The following is a 22,269-nucleotide window of genomic DNA, read 5'->3' as shown; positions in this document are numbered from 1 at the left end:
TATATGTATATGCTTTAAATAATATATGTATGTTTGTGTGGAAATCTGTAGAACTTTGCAGGGGGGCGAGGGCCCGGGCGGAGACAGGCCGTACTGATGCAGCTCAGTGCTCATTGCGGTGGCAAAAGTTATTTGCTGTGTTATTTTCACAACAACTTCCTTTCGGCGCAGAAACGGATATCCTGCCTCTGAGCGAGATATCCAGATATTCCAAGGGGGGTCCTAGTTGGGAAATTGCTGTTGGTGCAGCTGCTCGGACGCCTTGTCTTGTCTGTTGTTACCAGCAGTCCACCCGCCCCTTCCACCTCGTACCTCATATGCAGATTTGCTTTTACAACTCTCGATTCAAACTTTGACTTGTGCAGCTGGCCCACCTCCTCACCGCCCCCTTGCCCTTGCCGATTCCTCTCCTCAATCTCAAAACTCACTTCTGGTAATTTAAAGTTTTTGATTAATTTTAATAAATACATATAAATATGCCTTTGTTTGTTTGACAAGTTATTTTAATAAGCTGTAATTGGGCTTCAAGCTTGCCTTGTTTTGGTTTGAAAATTTTTTAAAGTTTTACCAAAAAAAGTAGTAGTTTAATCTAAAAACAAAACTTGTTTGCCCCTAAAAAGAATTTTATTAAAATTTATATTTTTATTCCAACTCTCTCAACAAATGGAATGTGTATTCTATATATTCTACAGTATTATTCTAAGATAATCTAGATACCAAATTATTATATAACACATTAATGCAATTTTTTATTACAAAATAAATCTAACTTTGGAAATTTAAGTTCATAACCTGTTCATAAATCAATAAGTTTAAAGATATATGTACTTATAAAGGCTTAACAGGAGCAATGGTATTTCTAAAAAATTATTGATGAAATACAAATTCATCAGACTGTCTTTTTTTAATTTTCTGCATAATTCATAATAAAAAACTTAAAAAGTTTTCAACCAAAACGTATGAAAACTATCATATTAAACAAACGTATTGGTTGACTTGGTATGACCTCAGATAAGCTTAAAACTTTTTCGTTACAGAGATTTCGAAATTTAAATTCAAAAGCTAAAATAAACTAAATAAACTTAAAATTTAATTAATAGTGACTCCCGCTTAAAATTCGCAACTAAATGCCTCAAACAACCCATCCGTTTTGAAATAAAAACTTTGTCTTTAATTTTAATAAATATATTTTTGTCCTTTATTTGTAGAATTTGTTCGTTTACCATATAGTATATATATATAGATTTATATATATTTTTTTTCGTGTATATATATGTTTGTTTATTATTATATATAAGATATAATTTTATACTTTTTGCGATTTATGCTTTATTTAATAATACTATATATATGCATATATATAGGGCTGTTCTCGTTTAATTATTATTTCTGGGGGAACTGTTGGTTTTCTGGGAGAACTTTGATTAAGCTTCAGTGTTTTTAGTTTTTTTGTTTTTTTTTTAGGGGGAACGAATCGTAATTTCATTCTACATACATATTACATTTTATCGATATAGTATCGGATGTCTTGCTATATACATTTTAGTGTTTAATTAGCTATTCTGTTTTATTTTGCTTTTCATATGAGTTTCTTATATACAATTCTTAACCTTAAGTGAGTGCAAAAAAAATAAGAGAATACTTTAAATATTTTATATAATATTACACACATGATTATATAGAATTTCTTTTGGTTCAACAAAACTATATACAGAATATCCAAAAAAAGAAACACTATTAATTTTATGAGCACTTTTTTAACATTCTAATATGTTTTGTTTTGGGTTTATGTTTTTTTTGCTAAATTGTGTTTTTTATTTCTTATATGTTCAGCATTAGTTTTGCTAATAATGGCACATAATATTATTGTTTATTTTTGTGTTGAGCTGTATTCTCGATTTTCAAGTTTTGATATAAGTACAGTACCATGACTATATATAGTATGTATATAGGTTTATAAAGAGACACTTATATATCCCGACAAGCGCCCACTTAGCATATGAACAACCTCGAATGGATCCAGTTTTTATATGATTTTTTATATAAGCAGGAGTCCACATAACCATGTTATTATTATTACTTTAACTTTAACTGCCTTTGTTTTTACAAATTGCCATTTTACTTTTTACAAAACCCAAATAAATATTCCATATGTTAAATTTATTTTTTATATGATTCTCGTTGGTTGACTGTGTTTCTGGGGGTTGCTTTGATCTTGTGGCTAGATTTGGTTTTATTGTTGTTATTATATAGGGACATACACGTACATGTGTTTGTGGCACACACTCAAAGGACTCTTAATTAAAATGCAACAAATGAACAAAGGGAATCCTGCAGCAGGACAACTGTTGCACAATGGGGCCGAAGGTCCTGCTCGAATAAAATTTCAATTAAATCAATTCAAGCATGTGGCCAGAGGGTCCAGTGTCAAGTGCTCCTTCGAGTGTTGCACACACACACACACACTTGCCACACTTGGCACACTTGCAACTTGCAACGTCCAGCCACCAGCTAGCAGCAACCGGCCACCAGCAGCCAGAAACTTGCAACCTGCAACCTGAAGCAGCTGTAATTGAATTTCGGGCTCTGGAGCTCGAGTGGCTTGTTATCTTGTATTTTCTATTCTGTATTCTGCATCTTGTATTTTGCATTTGTTTAATTTTATTTCTCGCTCGGCCGCTCGTCAGTCATCAACTGATGGAAAGATTACGGCTCCGAGCCAAGTTCTCTTACACAAATCCAGTTATTTGCTCTCCATACACTGACGAATATTCAAAGGGGCTTCTGATAACAGGCGTGTATTCATAACTAAAACAAGCAACAAATAATGAAATCTAAATTTTGATTTAAAACTTTATGAAAAGTAAACAAGCATAACAAGTAAACACTTTAAACAAATATTTTGGTTTTTAGAAATTTTAATGAACAATAACGTTATAAGAAACTGAAGGTCTTAGAAGATGTTTTTTTTTAATACATATTGTTTTTGAGCATGAAAAGTAAACCAAAAGCAAAATATTATGAATAACGTAATAAAATACTATTAAATTGGATATGATGACTCGTTAAGCTTTCTAAGGTTTGGCATCAGTTGGCTTAAAATAACATGTCTATAAATCATTTAATTTTAGACTTGCAAACTACAATTTTTAAACTGAAAATATATCTCAATATAAACTCAAATACGACTTACAAAATACGTCTTGTTTCTTTAATTTAAGGGACAAAATCCCATTTAAAAGCTTAAATAAATAAGAAAATACAACTAATTAAAATAAAATACAACCAAATTGTGGTATAATAATAAATGATTCGAATTATTTCTTTGTAAATGAATAACTATTAAAGTTATTTCTTTGCAGTGGTATTGTATTTGGTTTTTAAGAATTTATACTATTTTTGAACAGTGTTGGAATGATTAAGCCAGCTGTTGCTTAAGAGTCGCTTGTCAGCTATTCAGATTTCACAAAGCGATGCCATTTACGTGGCAAGCCATTGCACACATGGACGCGATTACTCATACACTGGCAGACTCACACATACACACACAGACATGGCAGGACAGGGACACACACACAGACAAGGACGCAAACACACGGATAAATAGCGATCCATATACTGACACTCATTTCATTATTAAATCAAAAAAGTTGAGTAAATTTTAGCCAGCGGCTGACAGGTCTTTCATCTCGCTTGCACCCACAAAACTTTACTCATATTTTCCCCTTCAACTCCCCTTGCCCATCCATCTACCCCTTGTATGTGTGTGTGTGTAACAATTCAACTTGATTGCCATTTGTTTTAGCGAGCTGCTGTCCTGTTTCCTGACCCACCGCCTACCAACGCCCACTTGCGGAAAATGTTTTGCGGCCAACACACGCATACCACGCCCCTCAGGCCGCCCCCTTTTCGCCCCCAGTATAAAGTAAAGCGGTGTATTCAATTAAATTTCCGTCAAACATGAAGGCAAAACTCAGTACCATCCGCCTGGCCCCCTCCACACACCATCCATGCCTCATGCCCCTACTCCATGCCACTCTACACCCCTCACCTTCAAGCATCAGCTCCTGCCTTGAGGTTATAAAATAAACATGTTGCCACACACAAAATTTAAATAGATACAAGTTTGCCCGCCACACTGCCACATAACACAATAAACCGCCGTAAAACAAAAAAGTACGCAGTACGCCACCGAAGATGATGAAGATGGAAAATAGGAATATAAAATTATATATAAACCAAAGAAACCCCCAAAAATATAAAGTAGAACAACTATGGTATGCTGGCCAGGTTGGCGGAAGGCTGGATATTACGGCCAAAAAGGATTCCCAAAGGCAACTTGGAATAAAAGAATAAGGAAGCAACAATAAGGATATATATTATGAAAATAATTATAGATAAAATAATAAAGCATTTTAAAAAAATATTACAAACTTTAAAGGTTAAGATCAGCAAAAGATTTTATTCCATTTCAACTTTTGAAAATGGCTTAACAAAAAGAACCTCTAAATTAACATCATAAGTACCAAGAAGAGCTAATATAAAATTTGTGGAGTTTTTTGAACTTAACGAAAACGAAAGATTTAAAAAAAATGTATTTATTTTGTTTTATTTTAAAAGAAAAGGTGATTCTAAGATCATTTAGATCCATTTAGATCCATTAAAGTTATTAACTAAAATGGAATACATGTTCCCGATAAATTCGAATAAAAAATTAAAACTTTTATAATAAAAAAGTGAGACTTTTAATTCTTAATTAAAATAATTATCCATATTGTCGCGAATAATCAAAGATCCTTCATCCTTCAATTGATTTAAAAGACTTCTCATTCTGCTGTAAGTCGGGATTTCCCTTCCCTAGGACTTAATTTTTCCCACACTCCCACCCTAGAGAGTTCCTGTCTTTTCCCATTTCCATTTTCCTTAACCCCACACTACCTTCCCACTCCTATAACAAAACAAATAAAAAACGGAACAAAAGCAACTTAAGGACAGCAGTCACACAGCCCGAGGAGCAGAAAAGCAAGAAATGATAAAAAGGGAAATGCGAAATTAAAATACAATTTGAGAGCGTCAAATAGAGCAATTAAGCGGAGCCCCCCTTTGGCGCCACCCGTTTACCAGGAGTTCTTCCGCCCATAAAAGTAGGTAACAAAAAAGCGGCGAGGAAAGCACGCACACTCCCACACGCACTCAGTCGCACACATGTGTAAGGGTGTGTAAAACTTGATTACAAGTGTCGCGGAAAGCCCCCAAAAAACAACTGAAGCTGTGGCTCCATAACATAACCATCATAATCAGTAGAAATACACTTAGAAAAATTAAGAAAATTTTACACAAGAAAATAAGAAAAGGCTAGTTAGTCCTTCAATTAAGAGAAGTTAGTCAGAGAAGTTAGTCAGAGAAGTTTAAAACTTAAATAAAAATATATATAAAATATATAATCTTCGCAAAAAGCCTACAAAATATTAGCCTGTTTTGTGGTATATAGATTAAGGACTGTATTAAGAAGGAATTTTTTTTTTAATTGAAGTGACTTTTATTTTGAATACTTCTAGCCCTTTTTGAAGCCCAATTAAGTGGGAGGCCGTAGTGACTTTATAAGTGTTATACGCTAAGTTGCTCAAATGCACAACCAATCGACCACAAACTGGAGTCTTTTTAGCCGTAACAACTCTTTTCTCTCTCTGTATTTGTGGTAAAGTACATGTTTTTGGATGATATTTGTCTGGTGTGTTGCACACATTGGGTGTTTGTAGTTGCATTTGTTGTGCCATTTAATCTTTACAAAAGGACAACAAAGGGTGCGCCATTTGAAAGGCTGCGACAACAATAGGAAGCACAAAGCCAGCAATCACAACAACAAAACAAGCAACATTGCAAGTTAAGAAGCTAGAAGTAACAACAGACTAGGATATTAAATGGAAAGAAGTCTTCCGTCTTAAGAATTTCATAATCTTGAAATAGTTATACAATACGATTGAAATTACATTAATTATGAAAACATTTTTTATATTTAAAAATTAGGATACCATTTTCTATTTTTATTCAATATGGAAATTTATTTTAGTTGCAACAATAGCTGCAAGCAACATCAACACTAACATGAGCAGCAACTCCTCCTGCAACAATAAACAAAAGCAGCAACAACAATAAGTAGCAACAGAAAACAGCACAAAAAGCTGCAACAGCAACACCAACAGGAAAGTGTTGCAGCTTGACTAGTTCTCGGTGTTGTAGGTTGCTGCTTGGCTTCCTTTTGCCACGGCGCCTGTGTAATTTGAAACACTTGTGTCAACGTGGCCAGAACCCCCCTGGCACCTCTTTCTCAGAGCCCCCTTTGCCGCCGCCACTGTGCCTGCTGCTGACATGTTTCTTTGGGTTGCTGCTGTTGCTGTTGCTGCCTTTTGCTGCTGATGTTGCTGCGGTTGTCAGCGTCTTATTATCATCATCAGTGGCAGCTTTTGGCGGTTTTGTATATTTCCCCACCCTCATCCCACTCCACCAACCCCCCCCAAAAAAAGGGGCGTGGCTGGCAAAAAGAAGCAGCAGGGCCAGGCTTTTCTTTTCGCTTTTAGTTGTAAGTTCTGGCGGAGAATTGTTTTTGGTTTTTGGAGACGGGGGTTTCTTACAATGAAATTCACTTTGCCAAAAAGTTTTCATTTCATTAAAAAACCTAACGGTGTAAGTGTGTGTGTTAGTGTGTGTGGGTGCTGCACATGTGTGTGTGTGTATTTGTATGTGTGGTTAACTGACATTCAAGTAATTCATCAAAAGCAAATGCAACCAACAAAACTGACGGCAGATCCAAGAGATCCGAGAGTTTCTGTGTCCACAACTTGTGCCCCACAGCTGCCACACATACACTGCAAAAAAACACACACACGTTTTTGAAGACTCAGCTGCAAAGACAAGACGTTGCCACAAACAAAAAAAAAAAACAAAAATAAAAATAAAGCAAAAGTTTTGGGGCAAGCACCAAAGTAGTTGGGGGGGTTAAGACTTTAGTGCCACAGGGGGTTAAGACGGCGGTACTCGCCTTAAGAGCTCAACAGTGTGTGCAAATAATTTGCATAAACACGCCAAAGAATTTAATTATATTTCGAGAGAAAGCCGGAAAATGAATCACAAAAAATAAATTATCGTTTGAATGGAAACCTTTTGCTCGAAAACCTATTTATCAGGTCTTATATGTATTTCCCACACCTTTGTCAATCAAAAGTTAACAAATGAACAGAACTCATCCCGAGAACTCAAAAAAGTTTCTTTATATTATTTGTTATTTTGCCTCAATTTCTTATTATTTTTTTTTAATATTAATTGACCTTTTTGAAAGTTACTGGGTTGTGTACAAATCGGTTCGGGAAATTGCTTTTCTTTTCCACCTTTTTTTTTGCGGGGGGAAAAGGAAAAAGGGCTGCCAAGCTGCCAAAAATTTAATGAGAAAATCAACCCAAAAAAAGGGTTTTTGGCACTTGCTTTAATTAATCACCAATGAAGTGGAATACTTTGATTTGATAATGAGAGTTAACAAAAAATAAAGAAATGCGACTCCCATATACTTGTATGTTAATGCTTTCGGGTACTTTGAGTAACTGCTTTTTATATTTTAGTTTCAATCTTAATCCTAAACTCTGATTACTTTACTTTGCAACCCCCGTTCAAAAAATTTCCGATAAGTCTAGAAATGCGAGCATTTAATACATTTACTAAATATCGATAACTCCAAACTCCGTCCCTGTTTTTTTTTTTATCGTTTTTTTTTTGTTTGTTTTTTTTTTGTTATGAACAATTTAACATTTGCTACTACAACATGTGTGTGTGTTTCTTGTGTCCATTCCAGCAGTGGCGTATGTTTGCCTCACAAAAAGGGGTTTACATTTAGGCTGGAAATTTTTTATGGTAGGAATGTACTAGCAGGGCTATAAAATTAAGAGATTACGGTTTCATAAATAATGGTGTACAAGATTCTTAAAAAATAAAAAAAAATTAGACATAATTAGGTAACGGTGAGGCTTAAAGTATAGTAAGTATGAGACGTATAATACTATTACTTTTTTAATTTTTTTCGCAAAGATTTCTCGACATTTTAGACACGTAATTTTAACCAAATATTTGAGTTTAAGATCGCCTTAATATTGGATTCTTAAAGTGTTTTGAGTGTTTCTTGAAAACTATGTGTTTCTTTGGAAAATTAATTTTAATGTATCGACGCATTTCTGCGATCTTACACCAAAGAGTTAAAACGTGCTAGAGAATATATTCATTAAACAAGCTAGAATGGTTTACTTATATGTAATAAATAATATATATTTTATGGTACTGTCGTATTTAGCATGAATTTATTAAATATATAAATAAGTAATAAAATAAATATTTGATTTCATTTATGAAATTGTTATTAGACAGATTTGCAATTCCAAGCCTGAACTGCGATGAATATTAAGCCTTTCGAAGACTTTGAAACATTAAAGATAATATTTATTCCCTTGCAGAGGGTATTATAATTTTGGTCAAAAGTGTGCAACGCAGTGAAGGAGACATCTCCGACCCTATAAGGTATTTTTGATCAGGATCACCTCCTGAGTTGATATGAGTTATCACCTCCTGAGCATGTCCGTCTGTCCGTCTGTCTGTCCTTCTGCCTGTCCGACTGTCTGGTTTCTACGCAAACTAGTCTCTCAGTTTTAAACCTATCGACTTGAAACTTTGCACATACCCTTCTTTCGTTTGCACGCAGTATATAAGTCGCAACGTTCGGAATCGGCCGACTATATCCTATAAATTTTACATGAGAGCTACTTTTCGCAAAATAATACGACATACCAAATTTCATAAGGATCGGTCTACCATATCTTATAGCTGCCATATAACTGAGCGGTCGAAAATGACCCAACTTTCGTGTTTTTGAAGATAGAAAGCTGGTACAGATTATATTTTTGGTCAGTTGATCCGACCTACCAAATTTCATAACGATCGGCCGACTATAACTTATAGCTGCCATATAACTGAACGATCGGAAATGGTTTTTGGTAGAAATACCAACTTTGGTATGTTTGAAGATAGAAGTTTGGGACTTTTTTTAGATTTTGTATTGTAATAAATTGGATTATATATTCAAATCCCCATAAGAATCGGCCAACTATATCCGATGTTTGCGATATATATCCGGTTTTAACTGCAAGGGTAAATAAACTTCGGCTCCGCCCGAAATAAGCTTTCCTTTCTTGTTTTTTGTAAACCCTCCTGTCTACGCCACTGCATGTGTAGTGTGTTAATTTTTTTGGGTGAATATGGAGTGTGAGTGTCCTGTTTTTCCTGTTTTTTTTTTTTGTTTTTTTTGTTTTTGTTTTTGGTGAGTCCTTTAGACTGCGTATTATAAGAGGCAGAGCGTGAGCAGAAAGCCGGACACGGCGGACAAACCCATTAAGAGCGGCTGTCGACAGTGCCAACTTTGGTGGTGGCGGGGCGTGGAGAGGGGGAGGCAGGACAGTGGCAGGAGGAGGTGCAGCAGGGGGAGTAGGGTGAGCAGAAGGTAGGCCCCTCGGAGTCGCGAAACGCCGGAGCTCATTTCGTTGTTGTCGATGGCGCCGCGTACTTCCGTATTGCCGATGCCGTAATAGGGCGGCGGCTTACGTGTGATGCCCCCGCCCATTTCACCGGGCCCCCCCGGACCACTGCCTGCCCCGGCCCCTGCTCCGCCATGTTGCTGGTGGTGATGGTGGTGGTGATGCTGCTGCTGATGTTGATGCTGATGCTGATTGCCGCCGTTGCCGCCGCCGCCTGGCTTATGTGTGGGCGGTTTATTGCCGCTGGTATAGTAAACGTGTGGCGATAACGGACCCCCGCCCCCACCGCCACCTAGGCCGCCCAATCCGTCCCCGCCGTCGCCGTCGAAATCCTCAACGGATCCGTACTGCAGCTCCTCGTCGTCCGGCTGGTAGGTGACTTTGACTTGTTGTTTCTGCTTTAAAATGTCATTGGCATCCGCATCCAGGTTGCCGGCTCCGCCGCCGCCACCGCCCCCGCCAGACACTCCTCCGCCCTTGCCGCCCATCGGGTTTTTATTACGATTCGGTCCTGGGATTTCTGAGGGCGAGAAGAAACACCAAAAAATGAATAAAAATAGGACTACAGTAAGTAAATAAAGGGAGAGTGTAATTGAAACAAAGGCGCGAATACGTTCCATATCGTGGAATTCGCACCCAGGGGCTACAGTTGCGGTCCTCTCAATAGGTAGAGGTCTCTATTATTATGCCCAATTTTTATAATAATTAATATTATTTTATTATTTTTATAAACTCACCGTAGAGACGAATACTGCTGTCGACCTCGCCCAAGGAGTTTTTGGCGATACAGCGATAGGATCCGACATCGTCCTTCTGGAACTTCCGCACAATCATTACCATCTGAGTCTCGTACATGGACTGTGACTTTTCCTGGACGTGGTACTTGCTTGAAGTGACTATCATTTCACCTGAAACACAAATTCGAATCGAATACCATCCCATCAAAGCAATCTGTGACTCGAAATGTCAATAAATGTCAAAGCCCCAGAGCCCTAACGAGAAACAAATTCAGTATATTTTCTACCATTGACCAAGCCGTACGAAATTTCAAAAAAAAATTCCAAAATTAAAATCCAAAATAAAAACGAAATTTATACGAGGAAATAGTTTTCGGTAGAAAGGTAGAAAATAGTAAATTATTTTGAAATTTCAAAAGCGATAAAGCTGCAACCTATCCAATGATTTCGGGTGAGTATCCCAGTTTTTTTTTTTGGAAAAAGTTTATTGAAAGACGAAAATAGAAATTGAAAAAAAAACAGTGAAAAGTTTAATTCAAAATTGTCTACATATTTGGAAATTTTTGAAAATTTATTCAGACCAAATAAAATTGTAAAGTGAGTGTGAGAATGTTTTTCTAAATTGAAACATTTTGTTTCTGAAAATAAAATCAAAATTTTCCAATACAAAACTTTCAACCACGTGAATATTTTGGAATAGATGGGGTGATGTAGAAAGGCGGTTGCACCACCTGGAACATTCTACCGGGATCTGGTTGCAGCTACTACCTGGAACGGACGAACGTGCCACAATCTGACAACTGACTAATGACAATGCCAAACGATTCGATTCGAATCGATGTTGGAGTAATGATGCGTTCGCCCCCCAGAGTCCGACATCTGCATAGATGTATAGTCTGTGTATCTATATATCTGGCTATCTACATATCTCACCAACGATAGGCAGGACTCTCTTACACACACAAGCATATACATATGCACATATACTAGTACACTTACCCGTGTCCTTAATCCAGTAGTTAATTGATTTGGGCGAGGCCTCGACGTGACACTCGATTTGAACATCAGTGCCAAGTGGTGCGCCGACTAATTGATTCGGCACTTGGATGACTGGATGAACTGCAACGACAGGGGCCGGGAGAGAGAGAACAGGGGCAGGGGGTTAGTTAGTTCACAGACGATACGCAGGTTAGAGGTTAGAGGTCATGGGTTACAGGTTACAGGCTGCAGTCTAGTGGCTAGTGGCTTGAGAGCGCCTTCGAGAGATGGTTTAATTTAATAAATTGGCTTGACAGATCCAGGAATATAATTCTTGGACTGTATATTTATTTATCTACTAAGAGGAACAAGAAATATTTTAAAATTTTAAATATCTTATTTTGATCGAAAAAGCTAAGTTATCCCAGAACTACATACACCAGGTTTGGCCAGGCTTTAGGTTTGTAAGATTTTTCTCTCAAGACTTTAGTAGATCCCAACATACCAATTATGCAGTGCATTACTGGGTATCGTAGGTAGTAGTTCTTTTGACATTTGATAATTATAATTATTAACTGAAAAATGACTGCCTTAAAAAATTAAAATACAAAAAAAAAATCAAAAGCCACTTGAAAGTTTGCCTTGTCATATAAATTACATTTTTTACAGTGCATTGTAGCCCAAATATGTAATCAAAGTAGACTAGGTAACAGCACTCGTTCTCAATCGTCATATAATTTTAGTTCCTTTCCACATCAACAGCATTTTTGAATTTTTCTCTAAGCAAAAACAAAAAATCATAAAATAAACTTGGAAACTTATAAATATTAAATAAAATAATAGAAACGTTTATATCGATCGAACGGTAAGAGTTACATCCTGAATATTGTCTTTAAGCTATTGTTTGCCAAAACCAACTCTTGTTTCTGAATTTGTTGTGTGCTTTCCAGTAATTTATTTTCATTTCATTGCAGACTTGAGCTTAGATTTGATCATGGCGGACTACTCCAAATATGTGGTCATATTGACAGAGCAACTGGGACTAGCCCAAGGGACCTTTAACGGACTGCGTCCTTCGCAGAAGGCTGTGATGTATGTGGGAGCTGCCACTGTGGCATGTGTGATGCTGGGACTAACTGTCAAGTCGCTGCGCGGACGCAAGCGCAAGGAGCCGATGCAGCGCCGTTCCATCGATCTCCTGGATGAAGCTGATGGTCTGATGACAGGAATCGGCGGTGGTTCCATCGGGGACTCAAAGGATTCAAAGCCGTCTTCAGGCGAATAGATCCAATCACGACATCAATAATCGGTTCACAATCGATCATCGATAGCTTTCAATCGATAATCTACCATCACCAATCGATAATCGACAGCTGTTAATCGATAATCGATCAAAATAACATTAGAAATAACATTAACACACGCACACATGCCGCAGCACAGTACAACACAGCACAACTCACAGAAATTAACATCACTGCACGGCCCTCCCCAAAATAATTTGTATCTCACCTTTTATTTATACTATATACATATATACCCCACATATATATGTATATATATATAGTTATTGTTAAATGAGTTACTCGAGTTGTCAAATATATTTTATAATTTTATGATGGCCGCTCGAGATAGTGGTCTTTCGTGAAATATGTATGTGTTTTTTTCTACTTTTTTGGGGACCTGCTTTATAAAACTATAAAGTTTAAATTAATGTTAGTTAAGTGCCCTAAAATGTGCATAAACTGACGAATTTATACTATTTTTCTAATTAAGTGGAAATACATTAAAATATTCCTTAGCCCTATTAGTCAAGAATACTTGTAGAAAAAAACTGCATTACTTTTAGACAGAAGGAACGGTAGCAGAATACTTAAAACCTCAGCTAGGTTAATATTTCCTATTTCCTACTTATCCCTGAATTTTCACTAATGTTTTTATCAAATTCGAAAATTCTATCAAATAACTGAATATAAAGTCTCTCAATTAATTTGAAACATAACTGGATCGATTGCCAACTCAGAAATGAATTTGATATTGCAATGGTCGTTATGGTAATGGCCGTTTTCATTATTAGCAAATATTTTCCTAATTGAACTTTAATTTGGGGAAAGTATGTGTGTTGAATGTCCTGCTCCTCTCGGAGCTATTAATGCGCCATCTAAAGGCATTCAGAGAGGACTCCGAACGATGGCATCCTTTCGATTCGCAAAGGACAAAAGTTGGTAGCGAGCTTGAGGGCCAATTGAGTGTGGCATAATTTGATGGGCGTTGGTGGGCATGGGAGAGTGCCCAGGACACAGGGCTGCTCCCGCTGGGCAGAAAGGACTCATCAGGATGCAGGATGCATGCGAAGTCTGCACTGCATTGACAACTCTTTGGCCGGTGGCCCCAACTTTCGTATTTATTGTCACTTAGGCCAGGTATAGAATGCAATAGAATGGAACTCCTTTTCGTCCTTTTGCATCGAAATTGGTGGTTTTGTAAAAGCTGCCTGTAGGATCTGCTGCTTGCCCCGCAAGGACCTCCTGCCCCTTCGTCCCTCGTCCCTGTCAGCTTACAGATTGCATATTGTCTTCGCACTTGAGACATTTGCGGCCATGTGCATTGATAGTTGATTGCAGCAGGACGAAAAGGACGAAAAACGACAAAACAGGACCAACAGGAGTATCGGCAGCATCAAGACCTGCAACGGCAACTGTAAAACTTCTTCTGGACCGAGTTCTCCTAGCCAGAGGGATTTTAATTGATTTCCATGGCCCAGTGCGTTCTGTCTTGGCCATCACACATCCTTCATCCTTCCTCGTGTCCTTTTTTCTGGCCATCGAGAGTATCTGGCATCGAAAAGCCGCTTGTGGTCGACTCTCTTAAATTTCATTTATGCATATAAAATAACTTTTCCGGCTTTGTTCTTGTTGGCCTTTCTAGATTCTGATCGTTAAAGCAAATCAAAATATTCGAACTTTTCGCACTCGGCCAACGAGATTGGTTGTGGCTTTTCCAAATTCGATTAAAAATTAAGCCAATATTTGGGTTAACCAGCAAATGCTATAAAGTTCGTTAACATGTGTTTAAAAACGAGTTTTTACTAGTTACGATTAAATATAAAATAAATATATATTCCCATACTATTTTTTGAATAAAACTAAAGGCTTCCTATTTAATTTTTGGCATATCTTTGCCAATGTAAAGCGTTAACGTTTATTAATTTGCAGTTTTTCAATTTAAGAAAGTGATCCAAAATAAATTAAAAGGAAATATATATACAGATGTTATTGGCTTAATTGGGCATTGAAAATATTTTTATCTATGTTGGTGCATATTTTGTATATGTTTAGTATATACATTTTTAGATTTTATAGATTTTTAAATATCTCTTAAATTTGTTTAAATCTAAAGGAAGAATTGGTAATCTGATGAATTTATAGTTTATTAGAATCTTATGAAAAACGAAATAATTAAGAATGGGAAAGATCTTCTTTGAAAAGCTGTATCTATAATATATCATTTGAATTATTATATACCTTTGATAAAAATATTTTAAAGGTAATTTAAAAAAAAATAATTAAATAAAAATACATAAAAAACTTCAAAATTGATTGAAATTGAAAAATTTATTATGAGATATTATAACAATTATCACATCATTTGAAATCTATAACTAATTTATGTTTCCAATTCCAATCAAGAAGACATCAAATATATTCCTTTATAAAATTTTTTTTAATATTGTAAGAATTTTATAAATATCATTTTTAAAGCATTTTCCCCTACTTTTTTCCCAGTGCACTAAAAAGAATTCATGGCCTACTGGGACTGATAACTGGTAACTGGTTTTCCTATGGCAGCTAGGCATACGTGCTGGTCCTGCTTTAATCCATATCCTGGAGCCAAAGGACTGCCAGGAGGAAAGGAGTGCAGGAAGGTCCTGCCGCATTTTGGGGTTACCTTCCTGGTGGATTTCAACATTGGGGCAAGGACTATATTGGGAAAGGGCTATCCTCTCGGCACTTTCGCTTGGCGATTTGCAATTTTGCAATGATTATTCTGAGCATGTTCCTGCCTGCCCGGTGGCCAAACGGTCACCTTTCAACCTATCAACCTTTCAGCCATTCTGGCATTCCGGCATTCTGGCCATCAGGCTGCCACGTTGCCACACGTTGCCTTGCAGCTCGCTCAGTTTTGCGGCAAACAAAGCCACAAATATGCACTAATGACGTCGTCAGCTGCTGCCACTCTGCCCCCCTTTCTCTGCTTTCTCCGCCTTTCACCTGCGCCTCTCTTCCCCTCACTCCTGAAAAATGTTACCTGCAATCTCTGGCAACAGACTCGCATTTTGTCGATTGTTTTTCGAGAGCTTGAGCTCTTCGAAGGCGACAAAAAGTCTGAACACATGCGTGTTGCAAGTTCCAAGTTGCAAGTTGCCAGTTCACTGCGTGCAGTACAGTGCGTTTCGTGAGCACGTCGTCGGAGCTAGCCTCTAATGGCCAAAAGGTATCTTAAAGCTCTTAAATTGAGTTCTCAGTGCTCAAATCAAAACTTGAGTGTTTCATCACACTTTGCGACAATACTGTTCAGTAATGTTCAAGGGCTTATTTAGGGCCTGTCGTCGTACAAAAGGGGGCAAGGTTAATTCTTATCATACCCAAGGTGATTTTTATCTTAACCAGAAATTAAGCTTTAAAAACCATCGATCAGCTAATCAATTAGTTTTTGACTTTTGAAATCACTTCCGTATTCATTCCATCTATAGCTGCAGCTTTATAGATGTGATGATTATTTGTTAGCTTAAAGAGGTAATAGAGTTATAGAGGTTTAATACGGTCGGTTTATATATAATACTTCTTGCTGGTGAATTCATGTGGAAGAGATAGCATTTTTTCTTTAATAGAGAAAAACTTTCCTGGTTCAGAGCTTGTAAGTCATTGAAATTTTATAAAATTACTACCAAATCTAAGTAAATAATAGAAATAAAAGAAACAAAAAATATTGATTAGAATATAAATAAGTGTTGGGACATTTCCATTTATAAAAATTCAATGGCTTCAATTTAAGAACAAAAATTAAATCGATTTACGCTGAGTTTAAATAAAGAAAAAGTCTCGTGAATATTATTACAATTAACTTCATCCGAAAACTATAATAGCTCGTTAAAAACTTCAATTCATATATACATACAGTGGCGAGCAAAATTGAGTGTATGTTCACGACTCAGACTTTCGTCACCCATAAATTCATATTCACACAACCAAATCCAAAAATTTTTTTTGTTTTCTATTAATTATTTAATTCCTAATAAATTCTAAGCAAAAACAATGATGATAAAGATGAAATCGAGGAGAGATAAATTAAAAACGAAAAAAACCCACATAAACTCAATTTTGCACGTTTCATTTAATTTCCAAAATAATATTAATATTTTGTCCAAAGAAATTTATTTGATACGACTTCCTGTACGCGGCCAGGCATGTTATCTACCAAAATTTCTCATATATCTTTAGGAAAGCGTATCCATTCAGCTACAACACGCTCCCAAAGGTTGCCCCTGTTTGATGGACCTGTTTCGTACTGCATGAGCCGTCTTTTTATGATTGACCAAAGATTTTCAATCGGATTGAGGTCGGGACTTTAGTCCGGGGTTTCATTTAATTTCTAAGGTTCCCTTCCAAACCATTCCTTAACAATTTTCGAAGAGTGCTTCGGATCCCTATCTTATTGAAAAACCATTTCTTTTTCGGAATAAGCACATTTTTCAATAAAAAATGTCTGAAATGAGAAGGAATAAGCTCCTAACACTAAAGGATGCTTCTTTGGCTATAATCAAGAATGTTAGCGAATGGAATGCTAGAAAAACGCTGCGACACATCGGATATATTGCAAGTGTGAAACAAAAACAAACCTGTATTATCCGATAAAAATATTACAGCGCGATTGAAATTTGCAAGGGCACACAAAAATTGGACCGTTGACGATTCAACGTGTTATCTGGTCTGACGAGTCTAAATTTTACCCTTTTCAGTCTGACAGAAAGCAATATTGCTGGCGTAGACCCGGAGATCGAATCCAAAGACACCATGTAAAAGAAACTGTAAGACATGGGGGTGGTGGTATTATAGTTTGGGGATGCTTCACATGGTGGCATGTTGGCCCTCTACAATTAATAGAAGGTATTAGAAAGAGGACTACCTAAAAAACTTGCAGACCAATCTTCCCAATTTTATTGAAAAATGTGCTTATTCCGAAAAAGAAATGGTTTTTCAATAAGATAGGGATCCGAAGCACTCTTCGAAAATTGTTAAGGAATGGCTTGGAAGGGAACCTTAGAAATTAAATGAAACCCCGTTACAAAGTCCCGACCTCAATCCGATTGAAAATCTTTGGTCAATCATGAAAAGACGGCTCATGCAGTACGAAACAGGTCCATCAAACAGGGGCAACCTTTGGGAGCGTGTTGTAGCTGAATGGATACGCTTTCCTAAAGATATATGAGAAATTTTGGTAGATAACATGCCTGGCCGCGTACAGGAAGTCGTATCAAATAAATTTCTTTGGACAAAATATTAATATTATTTTGGAAATTAAATGAAACGTGCAAAATTGAGTTTATGTGGGTTTTTTTCGTTTTTAATTTATCTCTCCTCGATTTCATCTTTATCATCATTGTTTTTGCTTAGAATTTATTAGGAATTAAATAATTAATAGAAAACAAAAAAAATTTTTGGATTTGGTTGTGTGAATATGAATTTATGGGTGACGAAAGTCTGAGTCGTGAACATACACTCAATTTTGCTCGCCACTGTAAATACATAGTTTATAAATGCAATAAATAAATACATATTCAAATCCTAGGATTATCTACATGTCTGCGCCCATATTACCGATTCCGTAGAAGTCTGATTCTGATAAGAAGGTCTCATGGCCAAGCTTAATCTTGGTCGAGAATAAATAAAAAAGCATCAGTCGAAATTCGTCTAACAAGTCATTACTATCTCTGTCAGCGCAAAAGTAGAAAATGATCATTCGTTTCTGCAGTCAACTTAATTTCATCCTTTTTGGCATCGAAAGAAGTAATAGTGGCTTAAAGTGAATTTATTTTTGAAAGTAATTATCTATTCCAACCCCACAGTCGTGCTACTTAACAGAAGAAATGCAAGACGAATGCGCTTCTGTCTGCTATCCCATTGTAAAGCCCCTGCTCAGGTACTTTGAGCAATGCCAGGAAAAAGACGCACAGAGATCACAATGCCATAAAGATTACTCGGAATTTGAGAAGAGGTATTCGAAATTGCAGGAAAAAGATACTAAAAATATCACAGATCCAGACAAAATATTCAGAGTTGCAGAAAGAGTATTCGGACATGCAGAAAAAGTGTAAAGAAAAGGATAACCAGGTATTACAGAGCCAGAGAGATTATTCAGATCTTCAAAGAAAATATACAGAAGTACTTGATCGACTTAATCAAAAACAATCAAATGATATCGAAGAGCTGAAAAAGCAATTGTGGGAAGAAGTCGAAAATTTGCGAGAAATGGTAAAAGGTGGGGAAATATCAAAGAACCACGTCAAAGGTAAGTACAGAAAACCCAATAATTCGAAGAACAAAACATCTAATGGCCCAGCATTTCTAGATCAATGTCCACCAATCCAAAGTGCTACCGAGGTCATCCACGAAATCCAACTTCCAGGCTCCCAACCTTTAAATGTGTCTTGTTTTTCAGATAAGAGCGGGGAGTCTGGTTGGATAATAGCTTTAGAATCAACAACATTTAATCGCACGTTTGGCGAATATTCGAAGGGATTTGGAGAAGTCAGTACAAAGGCAAAAGAGGAGTACTGTATCGGATTACATAGATTGCACCTTTTGACCAATGGAAAGCCCCATGAGATGATGTTATTCACGTATTCATTGGAAGTTAAAAATATGTTAAGGTGGGAAAATGTAGTTTTTGGCAATGAGGCGGAAGGTTATATGGTGAAAAAAATCGATGGCTGTACTGGAGACACCTTGACTGTCCATCTACGACAGGGAACCGAATTTTCCGCCTTTGGTCGGGATACGGATGGAAATCCGGATCATAATTGGGCGAAGGAAATTGGCTTTGGCTGGTGGTTCAATAAAAGGTGCGTATTCTATCTTGTTATAAATCTAATCTAAACTAATATACTTTAAATTATATTTATATTTATGATAGATCTGAAATCCCCATTCATAAGTATTATTTAACATTTATAGTGCGAAAGAAAGAACAACCACTCTGAATAGACTTTAAAAAACTGAAATATATAACAAAAATCTTTCGATTTAAATTTGACATTTAAATAAGTTAAGATTTACATAATGTTTGTATTGTTAAGATTTAAAATATATCTTTACTATTTTTATAATTTTAAAAGCTAAAAGCCAAACATTTTTTTAAAAAATATTAACAAAACAACGGAAAACTCGTTTATATAGATTTATGAAATAACTCTTTTGCTTTACAATTCTAGCTTGAATGGAACTCAATTACTTTTTGTAGCTCTAGTTTAACGGTCTACTCTAAACAAGTTTTTGAACCCTAGGTTTAGTATTGGAAGATGTTATAATTTTGTCAAAAAGAGAGCCACCATGCAGTAAAGGAAGCTAAGGTTGACTTTCTTTTCCTAACTATTTTTATTTTTAATTCGTAATTTGTTGTTGATTTTTAAAAGTAATTTTTGCATTTTAAAATAGCTCTTCTGTAAGATTGGCCGAAATTGAGAGAAAAGCTAAAAAAGGAGGTTAAAATTGACAATGGAATTCAGATTAGGATGTCGGCTGTTCCGGCCGGGTCCAATAAAGGGGTAGCATTCGTGTTCTTCAGGTTACAAGCATACTTTATAGTGGCACGCGACCTGTTCCTGTTGCACATCCCAGAGGTGAAACTAATTAGGGGAAGAGCCTAATAAGGCGCCCCACAAACGGATGCGGCAATGCAACGGAAATGGTGCGAAATGTGGCATGTAGCGTTTATGCACGGACAGAAACTGACTGAAAGTTAGGGAGAATTATGAATCACACTTAAAATATGTATATTATGAGAAATATATACAGATACTCAACAAACAAGGAATTTATTTAAAATTACGAATTTAGAGATTTTATTAATTTTTAAAGAATTTCAAGGACACTCCTTTTTATAGTGTAACTTTATCAGGCAGTTGCAGCATCTGTTCGTGCAACTGACTCCGGAAAAGTTTCCCAGCGGAAAGCTGGGGCCGAGGTGCACCCACCGACTCCTTGGCAAACAAATTGCGAGGAAGTGCTGCAAAACGGCAACAGGAAAAGTAAACACGCAGGAAGACCCTGTGTCAGGAGGGGGGCGGTGCGAAATGCGGGGCACGGGGAAGCAGGAAAGGCGCCGAAGGACGCTCCGCCACTCGAGTTGATCAAAAGTTTGGCCAGGTTTCCACCGCGGGAGCGCCACTTCTTGGCAACTACAACTGCTCCCCGAAGATAACTGTTAACCAGTAACTGTTTACTGCTGACAAGCAGGGCAAAAAAAGGATATCGAATATTTTTATACCCTGTATAGGATTAAAAAAAAAAAATTGGTAGCCTGAAATTCTTTATAAGGTATTTAAATTTAAAGTATTTTATAATTTTATATTAAAAAATGTATGACAAATTCAATATTCTTAGAACAACATATTTTTGAAATCCTTTATGTTTTTTTCCTTTGAATAATATTATGAATATACCTTTTAGGAATTTTAGAAATAAGAAATGCAATATCTTGAATAGATATTTGCAATGTACCTCACATAAAATAATCCTATGGGAAGACAATTTTTTAAACTAATTAAATCTTGTAATTAAGTTATAGAAGTTATTTTCTATAGAAAGTATTTATTTTAGTACTGTAGTATTTATTGGTGGCCCTTTCATACTTCTTACTTTGAAGAAAAGCAATTTTTTTTTGAATTTTTGAAAAATGTGCATAAGTATTCCAAGAGAATTAATGCAAGTCTATCCCTTTGAGCTCTTAACTACAAGCCCTGCCTTTATAGTTAAAGTTCCCGGCATGCACCGCGACATATGGCCAATGGAGATGCACTTAAAGACCGCATTAACACAATGTCAAAATGTTAAAAGGCGTGATTTTGGCCCAAACAGTGGGAGTGGCAAGTGGAAAGTGGTAGTGCTGCAGTGGTAAACTGCCAGGGCCAAAAAACAAACAAACGCAGTGAATGAGCTGGCATGCCCCCCTTTTTGGTCCGTACGCCACTGGCCTGATGATTGAGTGAACTGCCACATGGCAGCCGAGCCAAGGGGCAAGTGGCAAGCGGCGGAGTGGTGAGAGGGATGAAGGAAGGGGGATTGTGCAGCACGTGCTGCAGACAGTTTGACAAAAAAGCTGTGGCCCACCAAAGGGCACCTGCCACGCCCCCATCCCTCCCAGAAGAAACAGAAAAAGAAGGAAAATGGAAGGACGAGTAAAGGGATGGAAGGGGATCAGGTAATGCCCGGTATCAGTGACAGGATTTAAACGGATTACAACAAGGACAATCGAGTTAGCACGGCACATAGAGCATAGAACCTCCGGTTTACCTTCTGTCTTCTGCCTTTTGCCTTTTAGCCATCAGCTCTGCTTGGCTCCCCGCTACCCCACCCGCAATCCCCCCCCTTTGCCATCACCTTTGGGCCCTCTTTTCACACGATTTTCCACATTTTTTCTTTTTTTTGTACATTTGCTGCTGCTTCCTTAGCTGCAGGACATTTCCCCACAACAAAATGAACTGTCTCTACACTATGAAATATTTTTTTTAACGAAATTCATTGGTGTATTATATTCTGGTTAGGGCCCTGCATTTGAGTTTAATAAAATATTAAATCAGAGAAGAAAAATATTAAATCAAATATATATCATAGGGTATTAAAAATAAAAGGAACTATTTATTTCCAAAAGTTTTGAAAACCAGTTTGTTTTGTTGTCAAAAGTTTCAAAATATTCTAAACAGATTG

General features: G+C 36.7%; 2 protein-coding genes across 3 annotated transcripts in view; one reads left to right on the top strand and one right to left on the bottom strand.

Moving 5' to 3' along the window:
• Window positions 1-9,291: 9,291 nt before the first annotated feature.
• DIP-alpha (Dpr-interacting protein alpha) overlaps window positions 9,292-22,269 on the bottom strand; it is a 39,629-nt gene continuing 26,651 nt past the window's right edge. Inside the window, exons 7-9 of the mRNA XM_043213135.2 lie at window positions 11,306-11,425; window positions 10,307-10,477; window positions 9,292-10,089 (exon numbers count right to left, since the gene is read on the bottom strand). Of these exons, the coding sequence (XP_043069070.2) occupies window positions 9,377-10,089; window positions 10,307-10,477; window positions 11,306-11,425 (1,004 nt within the window). The 3' untranslated portion in view covers window positions 9,292-9,376. The remainder of the gene's footprint in view (window positions 10,090-10,306; window positions 10,478-11,305; window positions 11,426-22,269) is intronic.
• Window positions 10,577-12,934, top strand: LOC108130661 (uncharacterized). Of its 2 annotated transcripts, none has more exons than XM_017249239.2 (2): window positions 10,577-10,757; window positions 12,259-12,934. In XM_017249239.2, the coding sequence occupies exons 1-2, from the start codon at window positions 10,748-10,750 to the stop codon at window positions 12,567-12,569; spliced, it is 321 nt and encodes a 106-aa protein (XP_017104728.1). In that variant the 5' UTR covers window positions 10,577-10,747; the 3' UTR covers window positions 12,570-12,934. The 2 variants fall into 2 exon arrangements, with proteins under 2 accessions (XP_017104728.1, XP_017104736.1); XM_017249247.3 differs by lacking the exon at window positions 10,577-10,757 and adding an exon at window positions 11,995-12,149.

Source organism: Drosophila bipectinata, chromosome XR (genome assembly GCF_030179905.1).
Source record: "Drosophila bipectinata strain 14024-0381.07 chromosome XR, DbipHiC1v2, whole genome shotgun sequence".
Classification (NCBI taxonomy): domain Eukaryota; kingdom Metazoa; phylum Arthropoda; class Insecta; order Diptera; family Drosophilidae; genus Drosophila; species Drosophila bipectinata.
This window is presented reverse-complemented; position numbering and strand designations above follow the sequence as displayed.